Source organism: Dermochelys coriacea, chromosome 7 (genome assembly GCF_009764565.3).
Source record: "Dermochelys coriacea isolate rDerCor1 chromosome 7, rDerCor1.pri.v4, whole genome shotgun sequence".
NCBI classification, from domain to species: Eukaryota; Metazoa; Chordata; order Testudines; family Dermochelyidae; genus Dermochelys; species Dermochelys coriacea.
The window spans coordinates 55,231,637-55,248,232 of NC_050074.1; the positions used below are offsets into that span (position 1 = coordinate 55,231,637).

Genomic DNA, 16,596 nt, shown 5'->3' on the forward strand with positions numbered 1-16,596 from the left:
GCCAGGTCTAGCTCCTGTCCCAGAGAAGGAGGCGAGGGGGGGCGAAGTGAAGTGGATTATGATGGGCTGGTTGGGGGAGGAGGAGGGTTCGTTCTGCTCCCGGCCCTGCCCTCGGAGCCCAGCGTGGGCACATTTCAGAACTGGCAACATCACCTTCACTGTTAGGCGCCTCCTCTCAGTGGGAGGGGCCCCAGGATGTTCTAGACTAGCCGTGGGCAGCGCTCGGCCATCACAAATGCAACCACCTCGCGACAGCAGCCCCACGAGGCATTGTCCTGGGGAGGGAACTAGAGAATATAATTTCTCAGGCAGCCAGAGGGAACACTCTTCCTGGCCTATAGCACCCTGCAGCAATGAGCACACGGTGGCAAGACCTTGGGCTTAGGCCCAATATGCAAGGAAGCAAGAGTGTCTCTGAGCCATGGGAGCTGGGGGCTGCAAAGTCCCTTCCTGTCTCTCTCCTACACACTGCAAGCAGGCAGGACCCCAGGAAGCTGCTTTCTCTCCATCAGATGGCCCCGTTCACAGAGGGGGCAAACACCTCCATGTACTCCCCTCCAGTACCGTGCAGGGCCCCTCCCACGCAAAGGCTGACCTAATCTTCAGATATATAGCATACTCCTCACCACGGTATCCAAATGGCTGGGACTGGGGCATACAGATGGTCAGTGCCTAGGGTTACCATCTTTGAAAAGCAAAAAACCTGGCACTCCCCTCTCCCACCAAGGCAAGCCCACCACAACCCCACCCCCCAGCCACAAGGCAACTCCGCAACCCCACCTTCAACAGCCACTGATAGTGTCTAGACAGATATCATCTTCCTTTATGAAAAATCAATTGCTATCTACATACTGTCTAGCCAGAGAACACACATAGATAAGATTGATAACATTGCACGTCTCTTCACTCTTGCGTGACTCAAACCCTCTCTTTCACACGTGCGGTGCACTCGCATGTTGGTAGGCAGCCAGCTGCTGTATGTTCAACGGTTTTGATCTGTTATCACTTAAACGGTGGCAGTGGGAAAATGGCAGCATCTTTATCTGGACACAGACACTTTTACCATTAGCTACCCCCCCTGCATTGTGGTAATAATGCAAATCTTTAAATCCATGTAACACCCCCATCCCCCCCGGCAGATTAAATTATTTTTCTGGACACTGGCAAATCCATAAAAAAAAAACCAGCCAGGCTGGTCAAATACCAGCTAGGTGGTAACCCTCAATATCCAGTAATTGGTTCAAATCCACCCCAGGTCTCTGCTAGCCAAGAGTCACAAGACAAGGGTGGGTTTCAGATTACCAGCCGTGTTAGCCTGTTAGTCTGACAAGGGTGGTCACTGGTGTAGGCCCTGGCTGGACTGGAAGCCTGGCCAGCAAACCCAGGAAAGCAGGTCCAGTTCCTGGCTCTGCCCCAGACTCCCTGTGTGACAAAGCAACCTCCCCGCGCCTCCATTTATGGCCAGCGTTATACAGGAGGCTGGACTAGAAGGTCACAGTGGGCCCTTCTGACTTGGGCCTCTCCAGCCCTCCTCACCACAGTCCTCCCCACCCCCCACCGGGGTGTTAGCTCACAGAATAAATGCCTTGGGCCAGCTCCTGAGCTAGTGTCAGTGGACACCGATGTCACTTGGTGTCAGTGGACACTCAACATCTCCAGAGCTGGTGTCACCTCAATGAACCCTGGTCACTGCCACCAGCTGAGCACCAGGGCCTGTGCATTTCCCATTCCAAAGCCTTAGACAACGCCCTGGATTCCTCCCAGCACCACCAATATATTTCTACCTCCTTCCCAGCCCTGTTTATACACAGGGCCCCTGCCCGCTTTGCCATAGTGTCATTGCTCTGTATTAGCAGCCCCTGCTCCCACCCCACTCTCCTTAGCAGGTGAGCTCTCCCGGCCCCTGTGGGAATGGCCACACAGCCCGCGGCAGCGAGGCCCCGAGCCTGGGGCGATGGACTCGGGCTGCCATGCTGTGCCGACCTCACAGCTCAGGCTCTCAGGCCTGGGGAAGGGTGGGGGTCAGGGCCTGAGCATCTACACTGCAAGATTTAGCGCAGGAGTCCAAGCCCCACAAGCCCGAGTCTGGGGCCGGAGGCTTGCTGTTGCGTGCTGTGTAGGTGCACCCGAAGGAGCTGGAGGGTTCAGGACTAGCCCGAGGGTCGGCAAGCCCCAGAGGGCTGCTTTCCCCCCTCCTGGCCGGAACTCTCTCTCTGCATTTCCTCTGTGGCTCCGCCAGCAAGGGGAGAACGGGGAGCCGCGAGAGCTGCTACGCGCCCCCCTCCCCGCTTGCCTTGGAATGCACCAAGGCCAAGTCCGCAGGGAACCGGACCCCTCTTTCACTGGCCGTATTATTCCCCACACAATTGGTGCCTCCAGGCTCTGGCCTTCCCCAGCAACTGCCATTCAGCATAGTGACACCTGTTGGCGAGGGGCAGCCCCATCTCCCCCTCCCCACCAAGGCCAAGCAGGCGGCCTGCTGGGAGCGCCACAGCCGGGGGGTCCAGCCCCCTCCGCCTGCCCCTTTCTGTGGAACGAAACGCCAGCCCAGCAGCTGCACAGGGCACTGACCCACGCAGCAGGCCTGGGGCGAGTCGGGCACAAGAAGCCCCAGTGGCAAAGGCAGCAGGCCATTGTGCTGCAGTATTGGATGCTTCCCCGTATTCATTGCGTTTTAATGAAGGTGCATTCCTTCGAGGAGAAATATTTACATTCGGCTTCCCAGGTGGTCACCTCTGCCCAGATGACACACAAACAGCTGCCTTCCAGGCCCAACCTCTTAACGGGCAGGCACAGACGGGAACCAAATGCTAATAACTCCCCAAGCCAGCCCCTTTCCCCTCCCTTGCCCGGAGTCAATGGAAACCCCATTTCACATGCTAATCCCCGCCGTTCTCCACACAACACCTTTTCCGAAAGTGTTTGGGAAAAGTCCTTGTGGGGCGTTTTCAACTCCCCGCCGCTCGGATTCCTTCTTGTCTTAGGCCGCGGCCTCTGTGTGGGTCTCTCACTCCAGCCGAGCTGCTTACAAAAAATTTAAACAAAGACTTTGGAGTTCATCAGCCTCCCACTGAAATTCACAGCTGCTGAACAAACTAATCCCCTCTCCAGGCCTTTCTTCCTTTCAATGGGTTCTTGGCTTCAAAGACACTTTGGGAAAGGACTTTGCAAGGACTCACACTGCTCCTTCAATAGAAGTTAGTGCAAGTATTATCCTGCGAGCAAGTGGCTTTACAAACAAATACTGCCTAACAATCTCGCCTCCACCGTGCACACACACACAACCCTCGCCTGCAGACATGATGTGATCTACAGTGGGATTAGCACGTTCTGGGCCTTCGGGGCTCACATGCGGCCCCCTACTCTTTGGGCACCCACGGGTGGAGACGTGCAGCCAGGCAGCTTTAAACCCTTGGCCCTCACTACACCATCAGCCAACACCAGGCCAGGGGGAAGACCATAATGAAAACAGTTTAGTAGAGGCAGTGTGGCCCAGGGGCTAGAACACTAGACTTTGACTCCAAAAAACCCGGGTTCTATTACTCGCCTGCTGGGTGACCTTGGGCAAGTCACTTTGCCTCACTTTCCCCATCTGTAAACAGAGATAATGATGAAAATGCCTTGAGCTCTCCACCTGGAAAGAGCCAGGTATTACATTATTAGCACAAACATGGCTACCCTGACTTAGAAGGAAAGGCACTAAGTGCTGTGACCAGCCTGCAAACGCTTGGAGAGAGGGGGTTAGTTCGTGGGAGACTTGGCCTTTACTCTAGGAGCCATGGGAAGAAGGGAAAAATTAAGCTTAATATTGGGAGAATCACTGACAACATGAGTGCTGGGCTATGGAAGAGCTTCTCCAGGGAAGACCATTGCTGTAGCCCCATTGTCAGACTGCTCAGAGAGCCTTAAGAAGGGGCCTGGAGGGAATACCCCATGCTAGCTCCAGGGGACAGCTGGACAGGCCTGGCCATCACTTTTCACAGCTGGGCAGGTCCCAGGATCCAGTATGTGTAGTTCAGGCCTTTGTGCTCACTTTTCCTCTGGATTGTTTAATACCTGGGGGAGCCAAGTTGGGAGCTGAATTATTATTTGCATGAAAGTAAGAGCAAGAAGCACCGAGATATGGCCCCCTCTCGTTCTGGTTTTCTCACACACACACACACACACACACACACACACACACACACACACAATGGGAGAGGGGGCCTGCTCCAAAGAGTGTCCAGGCTCACTGGCTGAGCCAGCCAAAGGCTGGGAGAAAGAAAGGCTTATTCTGGCTCTTTTAGGGATGGGGAATCAGAGACACATGGGCTTAAATGACTTGCCAGGGTCACACACAGCCTCTGTGACAGTCAGGCATGGAACCTAGCGCCAGTCCACTGCCTTACCCACGGTACAGTGCTTTTCTCTGTTGTTAGCAGGATGAGAGCGTGGGTTACATCAGCCCCCAAACAGCATTAAAAAAGCCCAGTAAAATGGAAATGCAGATTGCAAACTATTCCCTCCCTTTCTCCACCAACTGCTCCTTTCAGCTTTGGTTAGGGCCCAACAGCACCGGAATCCACAGCCCTTGTGCCAGCCAGCCTGAGGTGCCTGAATTGGTTCAGTGCCTTGCAATTCTGTGAAACCCACATACAAAGTGAACGTGAAGAGCAAAAACCAGTTTTGCAGTAAGAATAGTCTCAGCCGTCCACATGCGCGTGCGCACACACACACACACACACACACACACGCTCACTCTCTCTCTCTCTAGTAAAAGACCCAGGGCTGAAGTTGAGCACCCATGGCTCTGCCACTCAGGATCAATATGCCAAATCTAGTTCCCGAAATAGGAGACTCAGCTAAAGTGGTCAGGGGGACACAGATGGTTCTGCTGCCTGCAGGCCAGCCGTATGATTCTGCAGGTAGGTGGAAGTAGGAGAGCCAGCTGGTGAGTCTCACCCAGCGCATAGTACAGCCAAGCTTTGGTTCGAGGGCTTAGTACCTCCCAGGAAGAAGCCAGTTTGCTACCATAACTCAAACTCAAAATACTGAGGGAAACTAAAGCAGGGCTGTAAGATGAGAGACTGGTGTTAGTGGGGAATCCATTGAATGGGGGAAGTTATTTTACAGCATGAAACATCCTGCACCAGCATCCTTCTGCCCATAAGCCCTCCCCTCTGGGACACGGGAGCAGGGTCAAAACCCCACTCTGCCTGATTGGGAGCAGAAACTTGAGCTTGAGCCTACTGCAGTGGAGACAAGGGGCCAGATCCTCAGCTGGTGTGATCTGGTGCAGCCCCACCGACAACCGTGAAGCAATGCCGAGGATCTCATACACAAGCTCAAAGCTTGCACAGTAATATACCTGGTGGTGCTCACTAGTGCAAAACCCCAAAGATCACTCTCTGCCCCAAACCAGCCCATGCCCCCCAGCCTGGTGAGGACAGATGGTTTAATACTGGATGAGAGCACTCAGGGGACAAATGTTGTCTCTGTGCTACAGCCCTAAGTGGTTTGTAACCAAGGCAGCCTGGGCTCCCAGCATGCCTGAGAAAACGCTGAAGCACAAATCCTCAGGAGAAGCATCCAGTTTGCAGCAGTGCCCCAAACCAACAGCCAGCTGCAGAGCCAGGCTCTGCCCTTCGCCCCTGAAGGCAGAGATGACCCCCAAGCCCTGTTGAGAATGGCAGCTTCCCCAAAGGGATCTCTCTTCATAAGTGGGGGATGAGGGGGGTGGACACGGGATGGGGGGGATGGCATGACGACGGCCCCAGAGCCAAGGAATGAGATGCCAATTTCACAAAAAGCAGCTTTATTGAGGCACTTTGTGCTGACAGAGCGAGGGAGAGACGCATCCCCCGAGGGTCCTGGCAAAGCACCCTGATTCAGCAGGGGGTGTTCCCGATCCAACTGGTGGGAGGGAGAGGCTGCCCCTGCACTGGATAGCAGGGGTGTCAGGCAGCATGGAACGTCACAGGGCAAGGGGAGGGCTTCACCAGCAGAGAGCTACGTGTGCCCTGAAATACCCTCTGCCCCCAAGTACCAACCCCATGGCCCCATCACCGCTCGGGTCCACTAGAGCCAACGCTAGCCAAATGCCAAGCCAGGGCTCAGCACAGCCTCCGGCTCAGACAGCACCATTCCTTGCAGCAAGGGCTCTCCCTTTGCTGTGCCAATGGGCCTTGCAGGATGAAAGGGGATGTGTCCCAGACTTGGCTGGGAGGGACCCACTGTGCCTCCAGCTTTGGGGCCCTCCCCATCTAGGGTAAAGTGTTCAGAGCTGGCTAGGGGATTAGCACATCTCCCACGTGTCAAAATCCCCTAGCCAGCTGTGAAATCCCAGCCTAGGGGCTTTCACACAATACTGGCTGGCAGCAGGATAGGTGCTCAAGTGAGGCTGGGGGCCAGTCAGTGTAGCTTTCCGAACAAACACTGCATGCTGCGAGGGAGCCCAGAGAGCCACCCGGCGCTCCCCACGAGGAGCAGGAGAGCCAGAGAGTACCAGGGCAGGACATGGAAGAGGTCAGGTGTGGGGAGAGGTGCTCAAGGGGCACAGTGGGAGAGGGTAAGAAAAGGCAGCCAGGTGCAAGGTGCTGAGGAAAAGGCAGTTGAAGAGCAGAGGCCAGTACGCGCCCCTGCTGAACCATTGGCCTAGAGGTCGAGGGGGCATGGAGAGGGCCAAGGGGGCCAGCCTCAGTTTGAAAACGGCCGAGTCTCCTCTCATCTGTGTATGGGGCCAGGAGTGGAGCAGACACACAGCTGCTCTAGGAGGATCTCAGTGCGACCTGGCTGGCCATACAAACACTGACAAGCCATGGGAAGGAAAGAGTCAGTCCCCGATGGGGTCTCTACAGGGGGACGGGGCTGGCCTGGCTCCCAAACGCTGCTCGGGAGCTGGAAAGAGCCTGCAGCGCAGCGCTCGGATTGGCCATCCTGCTCGGTCTCCACGGCGACGGTGCCCCCGCCTCCACACCAAGCGCTAGACGTTCAGCTTGCTGGCGATGGTCATGAGGACTTTCAAGATGGGCATGAAGCCAGACACCTCACTGAAGCTGCTGCTACCCACCACCTGGGTGTGGACCAGCAGGCCCTGCTGGTAGCTGCGGGCCTCCATGCAGCGAGCGATCTCATGCAGCCCCATCAGGACGTGAGGGGAGAGCTGCGGGAAGGAGCACAGCCGCCTCAGCTTCACGCTCTACCATAAGCCCCCCCACACCAGCTGTCTGACCCGCCTCCAGCCACGCACCAGATGGGCACCTACAGCTGGGGTAGGCATTGCTCAGTGACGGGGCCTGAAGGGCCATCCCCACCCCTCAGCCTCACCACGACTCTTGGGACCTTCTCCCTGCTCCTCTCTGGTGGATCAAGCTACCCAGTCCCAGCCTAAAGCCAAGACCCTGCTGAGTCACCTGTCAGGGAGTTTGCTTCCTGCCCAAGTGGAGGAGAGAGGCCAGTGGCCTCTGACTGGTCAGTGGATGTCTGACACACACACACGAAGAGTCTCTCCTGATGCTGTAACAGCAGCACGTTGCACCGCACCCCAGCCACACAGGGCTCGTGCACCCCACGCTGGCCATAGTTGGCACCGCTGTGGGGGCATTGAGGAAGAAGGGGAGCTCAGCTGGTTTCAGGGATGGGGTGAAGGAGTTAAAGGTCACTGATCTCTAGAGGGCCACACAGAGAGCACAGCTCTTTGCAAAGGGGGCCAAGGATGGGCACACAGGAGGGCGCTGGAGCCAGCCGAGGGGTTTGCACACTTACGGCCTGCTCCCGGAGCTTCTCATACAAGCACTCCAGCCGCTGCGCTGCATCCTCCAGTTTCCTTTTGGTTTTCTGAAGTGAAGAGAAATCCTCACCATGGGCTCTGCAGGGGGTGAACCTCCCATGCCACGTCTGCTCCCACCTCCTCCCAGGCTGCTCTGCAAACAGCTGTACCTCTGGCTCAGCTTGAAACAGTCCTGGCATGGACCGTAACAAGCACTGCCACAGCACCCCCTAGCTGTGCCCCATGGGAAACATCTCCCCATTGCACCTGCCAACAATGCTGTGCCTGCGATGACCCTCGCCCATTCCACCCTCTCCAGAGATGCAGCCCAGACCACCACACTGCAAGCCCCGAGCGACCACCCTGTTCCACAGCACGCAGGACACAGCAGCTGCTCGAGAAACAGTCTGGCGGGCCTGACGGCAAGGCTGGACAGAGGCAGCTTCTGCCCGACTGCTCCCAGCAATATCCTACCCTGGCCTCATTTCTCCCCCTGCCCATCCCCATCCCTTCTAGAGACTTGTGGGGAGAAAGACAAGCCCCTGGGAAGGGGCTGTGTGGCAGAGGCTCAGTAGGGGTGGAAGTATCCACTCTGCAGAAAGAAGAAGGGCACAGAAAGACTGTAGAGCATGGGGGGATAGGCGGGAGGGAAGAGGAAGAGAAAATCCCCTGGTAAGAGAAGCAGCACCAGTGGATGGGGTGAGGCAGGGAGAGAAGTCAGTGGCTGAGCTGGGACAAGACCCCAGTCCTGGCTCTGTGCTTTAGCTACGAGATCAACCTGGGAGGAAAAGCAGCTGCAAAGGTGACTCACGGGATCGGTGGTGACGGCACTGCAGCGCTGCATCAGCCCTTCGAAGGTGGTTTTCAGTCCCTGGTGCTCTGGGGGCAGCTCCTTCCTCTCGATTCTCTCTGTGGGCAGCTGGGGAAACTGACACCAAATGAACAGCAGCCAATGGCAGCGTGCTGAGCCCAGGGCAGGTGAACTCCACGCCCCACAGCTCACTCCCCTGCCACTGTGGGGAACACATGGCTGCACTTGCAGCTTGTTCCCTTACAGCCTGCAGCCCTCTGGGGTCCTCTTGACTTGCTTACGCAGCATGGCTCACTCCCTCCTCCCCTGCCCTGCCCGAACGAGGTCATTTCCTACAAGGCTCAGGGAGCGGTACCTGGGGTTCTGGCCATGCTACGGTGAGGAAGAGGCAGATCCAAGCCCCAGTGTCACCAAATGATAAAGCTCTTACAAGCCAGCTTGCTCCTCACACCTGCAAGGAGTCTGGGGTGTGAGTGATGCCCCTGGGTTACCTGCATGCTGCCTTCTTTGGGTGCTCCCGGGGGTGCCTGGCCAGGTTCCTGGGATCTGGGAATCTGAGACAGCAGGGCCCGTGGCTCTGTAGGGAGGCTCATTACTGGAGCTGTGATTGGAGCCGGAGGGGTGAACTTCTCTGACAACTACCAGGGAACAGAAAACAGCAAGAGAGGACTCAGTGCTGCCACTGAACGACTTCAGAGAACCGGGGGGTTGCCTGCACTTTCCCAGGCTAAATTCATCATCTTTGCTAGCTCAAGAGCCTGGGAATCTGCAAAGCAATCCCAAACGAGGACACAATATACCCCCAATGCCCAGCCTGTGACCAGGGCTGCAGGGAGAAACCCCTGGGGCTCTCTGAAATCATTCAATCAAATGGACGTGCCGCAGCAGGCACCACTGCTCCCCAGAAAGCCAACTTGGCTCTGCCGCGGCACGAATCATGAATACTGAGATTAGCCGCACAGAGCGCCAAGCATCAGGGAAAGTCCCAGGACCTGGGGTGGGAGGGGAGCGTCTCCTGCAAACACTTCACCCCACCCCCGGAAAGCCAGGGAGTCAGGACAGATTCGCTCCAACCAGGCTAGATCAAAAGGAGATGGCTTTAACGAGAGGCTAATCCTGTTGTAGTGAGCACAGCCTGAAACAGGTTCCCAGCCAAGCTGCCAGAAAGCCCCCAGCATCTGCTCAGCACAAAAGGGGTGGGGGGAGGAAGTGTGCCTGAGGGCTGCTTATTGCACCAGCCAGCAGGAGGCAGCAATGGAAATGGTGTAGGAGCATTTGCTGTGGGGGATCTCAGCTCACAGATCCCACTGAAGGAGTCACCGCAAGGGCCACTTGGCTGTGGGAGAGCTCACAGCAACTCCTGCTTAAGGTCTCCCGCAGGAAGCACTGGTGACTGGGAGCTCAAGGTTACTCCAACAGGAGGTGCTGTAGGGGTGGTGTCGGGGCATAGCCAAGCACGGTGCTAGCAGGTTTCTAGCCTGGTTTCTCTCACTGCCACAGAGGGAGGGGCTTTGGTCTGAAATCTGTGTTTTAGCTACAGCGCCGTTCTCAGAAAAAGATCCCGGCTCCCATCGAGCCGGGAGACCGCGCTAGCAGCCTCCACCTTTCAACCCAAGTGCTGTAGCACAGCGGCACTCACAGCAGGGAGAGGGCCAGCAGAGAGGATGGTGTTTGAGGTGCCATTGTAGGGAAATGCACACTGCAAAACACTTATCCTGGGAAGCCAAGCGAAGACAGCTGGCACCCTGGCAAAGGAACAATGCGGGCAGCTGGGAGACCTGGGTCATTCACTGCATGACCTCAAGCAAGTCAACTCTGTCTCTGCTCCCCTATTTGCCAAGTGGGGCCAGCGATAGTGACACAGGGACCTGGGGAGGGGCCATCCGTTCACTCTGCGCTCCCTGGAGGTACAGTGAGGCAGATGCTTTGGCCAAGTCTTACCTTTTTTTTCTGAAGGCCTCCCCTGAGAGCAGAGGGATTGTTCCAAGATTCCTGACCTGTGGGGACGAAGAGCAAGACACAGGCATGAGACTAGATGAGAACTCCAAGGTGGTGGGGCTCAATCTCTTACTGCTCTGTAAGCGGAAGGGCCTGGGCCTAGACCCACCTCCCCTTTCAACCCCCATTGTTTGGGTTGCAGAACATTTCATGGAAAGGCTTTGTGGTCAACTTTGGGTCCACAGGCCACAGTCTGAGATCTCCTGCTCCCCCTAGAGGATTCCCTTAATTCTGGCTTCAGGCACTGGAGCACATGCGTGGGCTGTGGATTGTTTCCGTGCTATGCCTCATGCCACTGGTGCAAGAAAAGCACTTCAACTGTCCGCAGCTTCCAAATCTCTGCCCTGGCTGCCAACTTCTACCGCTGAGACCGAACCAACATGTGTGCAGTGTTCAAGCGCTTCCAGGTCCAGAGTCAAGTTCCAAGCTTCCCACAAAACCGGAACATGGCCTGTGCAGTACCGGGGACACAGCTCCATGCTGTGGGTGACAGTGACAGCAAAAGGACCACCACATAGGGGCAGTCCAGAGCACTGGCAGAAATGCAGGCAGGTGGGGGAAGAGATTTTCCTTTTCCGATAGCAGGCTCGGGACCAGCCCTTGGGAAAGATTACCCATTCCCACCCGCAATGTAGGTTTCACCTCAGTAGTACATTCCTGGGGCAGTCTCTCTTGATTAGTGATTGATTGTACAGTAGCTATCCGGAAGGGGGCCAGAGCCTTGACTGGAGCCCTTCAGCATTACAAGCAAAATAGCCCTCCTACTAAGAGAAGAGCTGGTGTGGGTACAGCCTCGTTTTAAGGCACAATATCGAAGGAGTCAGTGGAGTTAGAAATAAACGACAGCTTAGTAAATCACCCCAATCCCTATCTGCTCACAGGAGGTGGCTTGTTAATCACTTGGGAAAGATGCAAAGGTACTTAGTGCACTGAATGATTATTAGAATACTTCTGCAGCCATTCCTCCCGTCGGGTTTCAGGGATCACTCTTGGAGTTCGGCTCAGTAGCTTAATTAAGTCTGCAATTATTTCTAGCTCTGGTGATTCCTAAGAGACCGTGTCTTAAAATGCTGCCATGCCCACAAGGACACTTGAGGCTAGCACATTCTGGCACTGCTCCAGGGCTTCAGACCAACCCGATTCCCAGCCCTTGCATGAACTCTGCTTTACCCAGAAGCCTTTTACTTCACTCTGGGCAACTTACAGTCATCATCAGGCATAAACTCAACAGATGAGTAACCGCATCAGGCTCTTCTGGGTGCACCCTGACCACCTTGTCTCCTGCGGTCGTGGGAAGACTAACCCTGCCCAGGACGGGGTCCAGGGATTCACCTTTGCCATGAGCAGGCCCCCTCCAACAGGCTTGCAGCCCTCTCCCTGTTGCTGAGGAGCTCTGAGAGCAATGGAGATTTCTCCAAACAACAGTCTGGCGCTCTCTAAATCTAGTTAAGCCACCCGTCACTAGCCTAGCCAGCAGGAATCGCTGGGTGAAACACTACCGCCAGTGTGACGCAGTAGCTCAGGCAGGATGATCCAACTGGGGTCTTTGGGCCCTAAAATGGGAGGGGGAGGCTCTGGGGCACCACCCCAGAAATCAGGAACATGCTCTCTGGAATGCCTATTTGTACACAATCCATGTACACACCAGCCCCATTAGCACCAACAGGAGCTAACCATCTGTGCCCTGAGATACGAGACCTCGCACACTTCATCCTCAGCCCAAATCCTGGGGCCTTCAGCCTGTGGATCTCAAACGGCCCGATGCCGAGCTCAGTGTTCCTATTTGTGCAGAGCCCCAGGGCTGTTTGTGCCTCTGTCGCAGGGACAGTAGTGGGGACCCTTTGATCCTGCAGTTCTGCCCTACATACTGTATTGGCCATTGCATAAGAGCCCAATGCCCAAGCAGGCAAAGCCTCCCACTGCTAAGCTCCAGAGACTGGCCCAAGGGATGCTGGGCCTGCAGCCCCCTCTGTGCAGATGGCTCCTCCTCCTCACCTAACATTACCCTCACTAGGGATGACTGGACAAGACCCCCTCCCTACAGCAAGAGTTGCAAAACAATGCCCAAGAATGCAGCAGGGGCTGACTGCTCCACAGCAGATTGTACCCAGGAACAGTGACAGGCACGGGACTGGGACTTAGACCTGCCATCGCCCCCCGGCCATAGGCACTGGCTCCAGGGTGCTCCAGGGCTGGCGCACCCACGGGGAAAGATTAGTGGGTGCTCTGCACACACCGGCAGGCAAGCTCCCCACCCCGCTTCACCTTCTCCCCTGAGTGCCCCACATCCCCGCTCCTCAGCCTACCTGCCAGCATTTGCCGCTGCCAAACAGCTGTAGCAAGCTCCGGGAGGGATGGGAACATGGCGCGTTCAGGGAAAGAGACGGTGCGGGAGGGGGGGGCCGCAGGGGCGATTTGAGAAAGGAGTAAGAATAGGGGCAGGGAGGGGGGCAGAGATTTTGGGGAAGGGGTTGGAGTGGGGGCAGGGAGGGGGTGGAGTCAGGGCAGGGCCAGGGAGGTCGAGCACCCAATGGTGCCAGTAGAAGTTGGCTCCTATGCCCCCAGCCCAGTCCTCACTCCTGTCTGCTGCTGGAGGGTGGGGAGCTGGCAAGCAGCTTTAAACTGGCTTTCAAATTCCCCTGGGAAACCAGCCCATCCATGCCTCCCTGACAGCCCTACCCATGGCAGAGACCTGCTTCCCCAGCACACCTGGGAAGAGCCTCTGGGAGCCTGACATGCATAGTGCTGGGCTGGAAGGAAGATGAGGGGTGGTATCTGCGGTCAGCTGTGCAGGAAGACAAGGAGCTGCTCCCCAGCCCAGCTGACACCAGGGTGGGGAGATGAAAGCAACGCAGGGGTCATGCTCCAATCCCTCCAGGGCTGGGTGGGAAGCCATAGAGGGGCTGGAGGCCAAGAGCCCCTCTTTACATTCCTGGGCTTCAATCACATTAGGTCTGCAGCATCTTAATTACATCTGCACCTCCTTCAAATGCACGCCAGGCACTCCCAGCTGGCCTCACGGTGCGGCTTCCCAGTGCCAAGCCGCAATGCTGACACCTAGGTTCCTGCAAAGCCACTGGTACAACTGCCCAGGCATGCGAGGCAGACGCCGCACTGAGAGGGAGCACGCGCACATGCAATCTCATCATCTCACTGGAAGCAGTGGGACCACCTCCCCCCACTCAGAGGTAGGGGGCTGCTCTTCGTACTGCCTGCAGGATCTGGGTGGGGATCTAGCCAGGGGAAGACACCTGAAAATCAAGGCAGGTTTTGAAGTCAGAGTCACCATCAAGCTTCTAGTTCATCAGTAACATCCCAACAGCACCCAGTGACCATTTCAGATGGTTTGGTCCATCCTGAGCTAAGGGGGCAAGGATCTAGCCGCATACCCTAGAACTTTTCCCTTTCAGCTGAGGCTGGATGCCAGGTTAGGGGATCCATGGAACCCCTCCTTTGGCTGCAGAGTGAATTTGGTTCCGAGGAGCAGTGCTGGATTGACAGCTCTTGGAGGCCACGCTCCTGGCTTTAGCTCAACACAAGATACAGCCCAGGCACAAACACTGTAGCCTTCCCCTGGGCTCCAACGTGCTGCAGTCATGTCCCGCAGGGACTACCTCTAGGATGGTCTCCATGACCTTCATTCATCAGTCTCTTCTCTGAGGCTGCAACCCAACGTGATGGTGTCACAGGCAATGCAAACATCCGTCAACCAGGGACCAGCCAAAGACCACCAGCTCGTTTCTCCTGGGCCAGCAGGTGGCAATGACTTCACATCACTCCCCAGCTGGGCTGGATTCAAACCAGCCACCTGGTGGGAAACAGCTCCATCCATAGGTGCCGACTCCGTGGGTGCTCCGGGGCTGGAGCACTCACGGGGAAAAATTGGTGGGTGCTCTGCACCCACCAGCCTCTCCATGCCCCGCCCTGCCCCAGCTCACCTGCACCTACTCCCCTGAGCGTGTCGCTGGGTCCTGCTTCTCCCCCCTCCCTCCCAGTGCTTGCGCCGCGAAACACCTGTTATGCGCGGCAAGCCTGGGAGGGAGGGAGGGAGGGAGGGAGGAGAGGGAAAGCGGCACACTTGGGGGAGGAGGCAGAGCCGGCGTGGGGATTTGGAGAGGGATCCAATAGGGGCAGGGAGGGGCGGAGTTGGGGCGAGAGCACCCACCAGCGCCTACAAAACTTGGTGCCTGTGGTTCCATCACCAGAACTCATGAACAATCCTCAAGGCCCAGGAGAGTCTGAAACAAGTGGAGAGCCCATTGGAAACGGGGAGCGAGGGGAAGCTGGAGTGCAGCAGAAGGAACCATTTTATCCCACAGCCAGGTGAGCGAGGATCTCTTTCTTGGAGAGAGAACCCACCACTCCCAGCACTTCTAAGGCACCCATCATCATGATTAGCTAAGCAGGGATGCCAGTGGAGTGATGACCCCTCACCAAGGTCGGAGCACAAGTGTGGAGTGTCCCCATGGAAATGCAGCTGCCACTGAAGCAGTGGTTTCCCCAGCGCACACTGGGACCGTGCCGGGCCAGCTCCACCCAAGGTTGTGGGTAGCAGGATGGAAACGGAGGAGCCTGAGTGAGTCTGTTTTCTTAACCGTGTTTCACCAGAACTGGGGGTCTCAGCACTTCAGCAACCCCAGCCCTAACGCCACGAGTTCTCTTAGCCCATTCAGGGAGCTCCAGCTGCCAGCTTCCTGGTACAACAAATCCTCGTTACCAGATCCCATGTGGGATGGGCATGGGTGAAGACACCCAAACTATACTCACCGGTGGGAGGGGGAGGGATGCTAGGAGCTCCAGGGCCCCCCTGAGGATAGCCCACACCTGGGGGGCAGCTGAAAGGAGCTGAAGGGAAAAGCATAGGGGACTGCCCCGCCATGGGGAGAGGACAGGCTGCAGCAGGACGCTGTGCAGGGACCGAGGCTGGAGGGAAGAAGGTTGATCCCGGTGGTGGAATGCCAGGGGGTGCAATGGGCCCAGGCTGTCCTGAAATAGGAGGCTGATTGGGAAAGGCAGCTGGTCCAGTGAATCTGGCTCCTGGCAGGCTGAATGATGGAGGCTGGGACAATGCTGAAACCAAGGAGAACAGCGTCAGCTGGCAGCCCCTCTCCTACCAGGAGGAGGGTGTTTCCCATGCCTTCCCTCCTGCTTTGGCAAGCATCCTCCTCTCCCAAGCTATGCCCTCAGAAACATTCCCGGCCTTCTCCCACATGCCCATCCCCAAGCCTCATCCCACCCCGCAGCTTACCAGAGGCCTCTCCCTGGGCTCCTGACTGAGCCAGGAGCACATGGCCAAGCTGCAGTGAGGTCCGTGGGATTGGCAGTGCATGGGAACTCGGAGCAGCCTTCTCCCCAGCCAAGCTGCAAGCACTATGGCATGTATGGAGCAGAGTCTGACATGGGCCCATGACCTGGCGCTCCCTGCCCTGATGGACACAATGGCTTTATAGGCTGCGCTTCTGGCACATACTCACCTGGCCCTGGAACCGTAGCTGGTGCTAAGCCGGAGGCATACTGGCTGTAAAGGGGCCGGCCTCCTGCTCTGGAGTACATACTGGTACGGGGGGCAGTGCTGGCCTGAGGAGGAGCCATGGGCACTGGCTGAGGTGTGAAGAGTGAAGGCACTGAAGACTGAACTGACACTGGAGGGGCGAAGGATGGCTGGTACACAGGCTGTAATGAAAACACAGACACTGTGGTGAGCCCCACCTGGCAGTCCCGCTTGAACAAGAGCTGCGGCCACTATGGGCGCTGCCCCAGCTATCTTGTGACTAGTGGCCAGTCACTAGCCTCCTCTGCCCAAAAAGGGCACACTGGAGACTCCAACAACGGCTGCCCTGCTCAGCCTGATCGGGCACCAGGCACTTGGCTTGGCTCCACTTTCCCAGTGCCGGGTCTGCTGGCTGCACCAGTGCAGGGTTTGGCTGCTTTCTTTCCCCATCAGAAGGACCAGCTCTGCAATGGCACCACACACTCATCCTTTGCTCTCTGTTAGATCCCCTTCCTTCAGGCTACGATCCCCTGGGAGAGAGACCAGAGT

At 56.8% G+C, this 16,596-nt stretch overlaps 1 protein-coding gene across 6 annotated transcripts in view; it reads right to left on the reverse strand.

Moving 5' to 3' along the window:
* Positions 1–5,777: 5,777 nt before the first annotated feature.
* The window catches only part of SEC31B (SEC31 homolog B, COPII coat complex component), a 44,749-nt gene continuing 33,930 nt past the window's right edge, over positions 5,778–16,596 (reverse strand). For 4 of the 6 annotated variants that reach the window (XM_038409839.2, XM_038409841.2, XM_038409846.2 and 1 more), the window contains 7 exons: positions 16,031–16,229; positions 15,324–15,626; positions 10,500–10,555; positions 9,050–9,196; positions 8,559–8,675; positions 7,744–7,815; positions 5,778–7,141 (listed from right to left, as the gene is read on the reverse strand). In XM_038409839.2, the coding sequence (XP_038265767.1) occupies positions 6,962–7,141; positions 7,744–7,815; positions 8,559–8,675; positions 9,050–9,196; positions 10,500–10,555; positions 15,324–15,626; positions 16,031–16,229 (1,074 nt within the window). In that variant the 3' untranslated portion in view covers positions 5,778–6,961. Of the gene's footprint in view, positions 7,142–7,743; positions 7,816–8,558; positions 8,676–9,049; positions 9,197–10,499; positions 10,556–13,710; positions 13,808–15,323; positions 15,627–16,030; positions 16,230–16,596 lie in introns of all 6 variants that reach the window. The other 2 variants (XR_006283027.1, XM_043519912.1) reach the window with 2 other exon arrangements.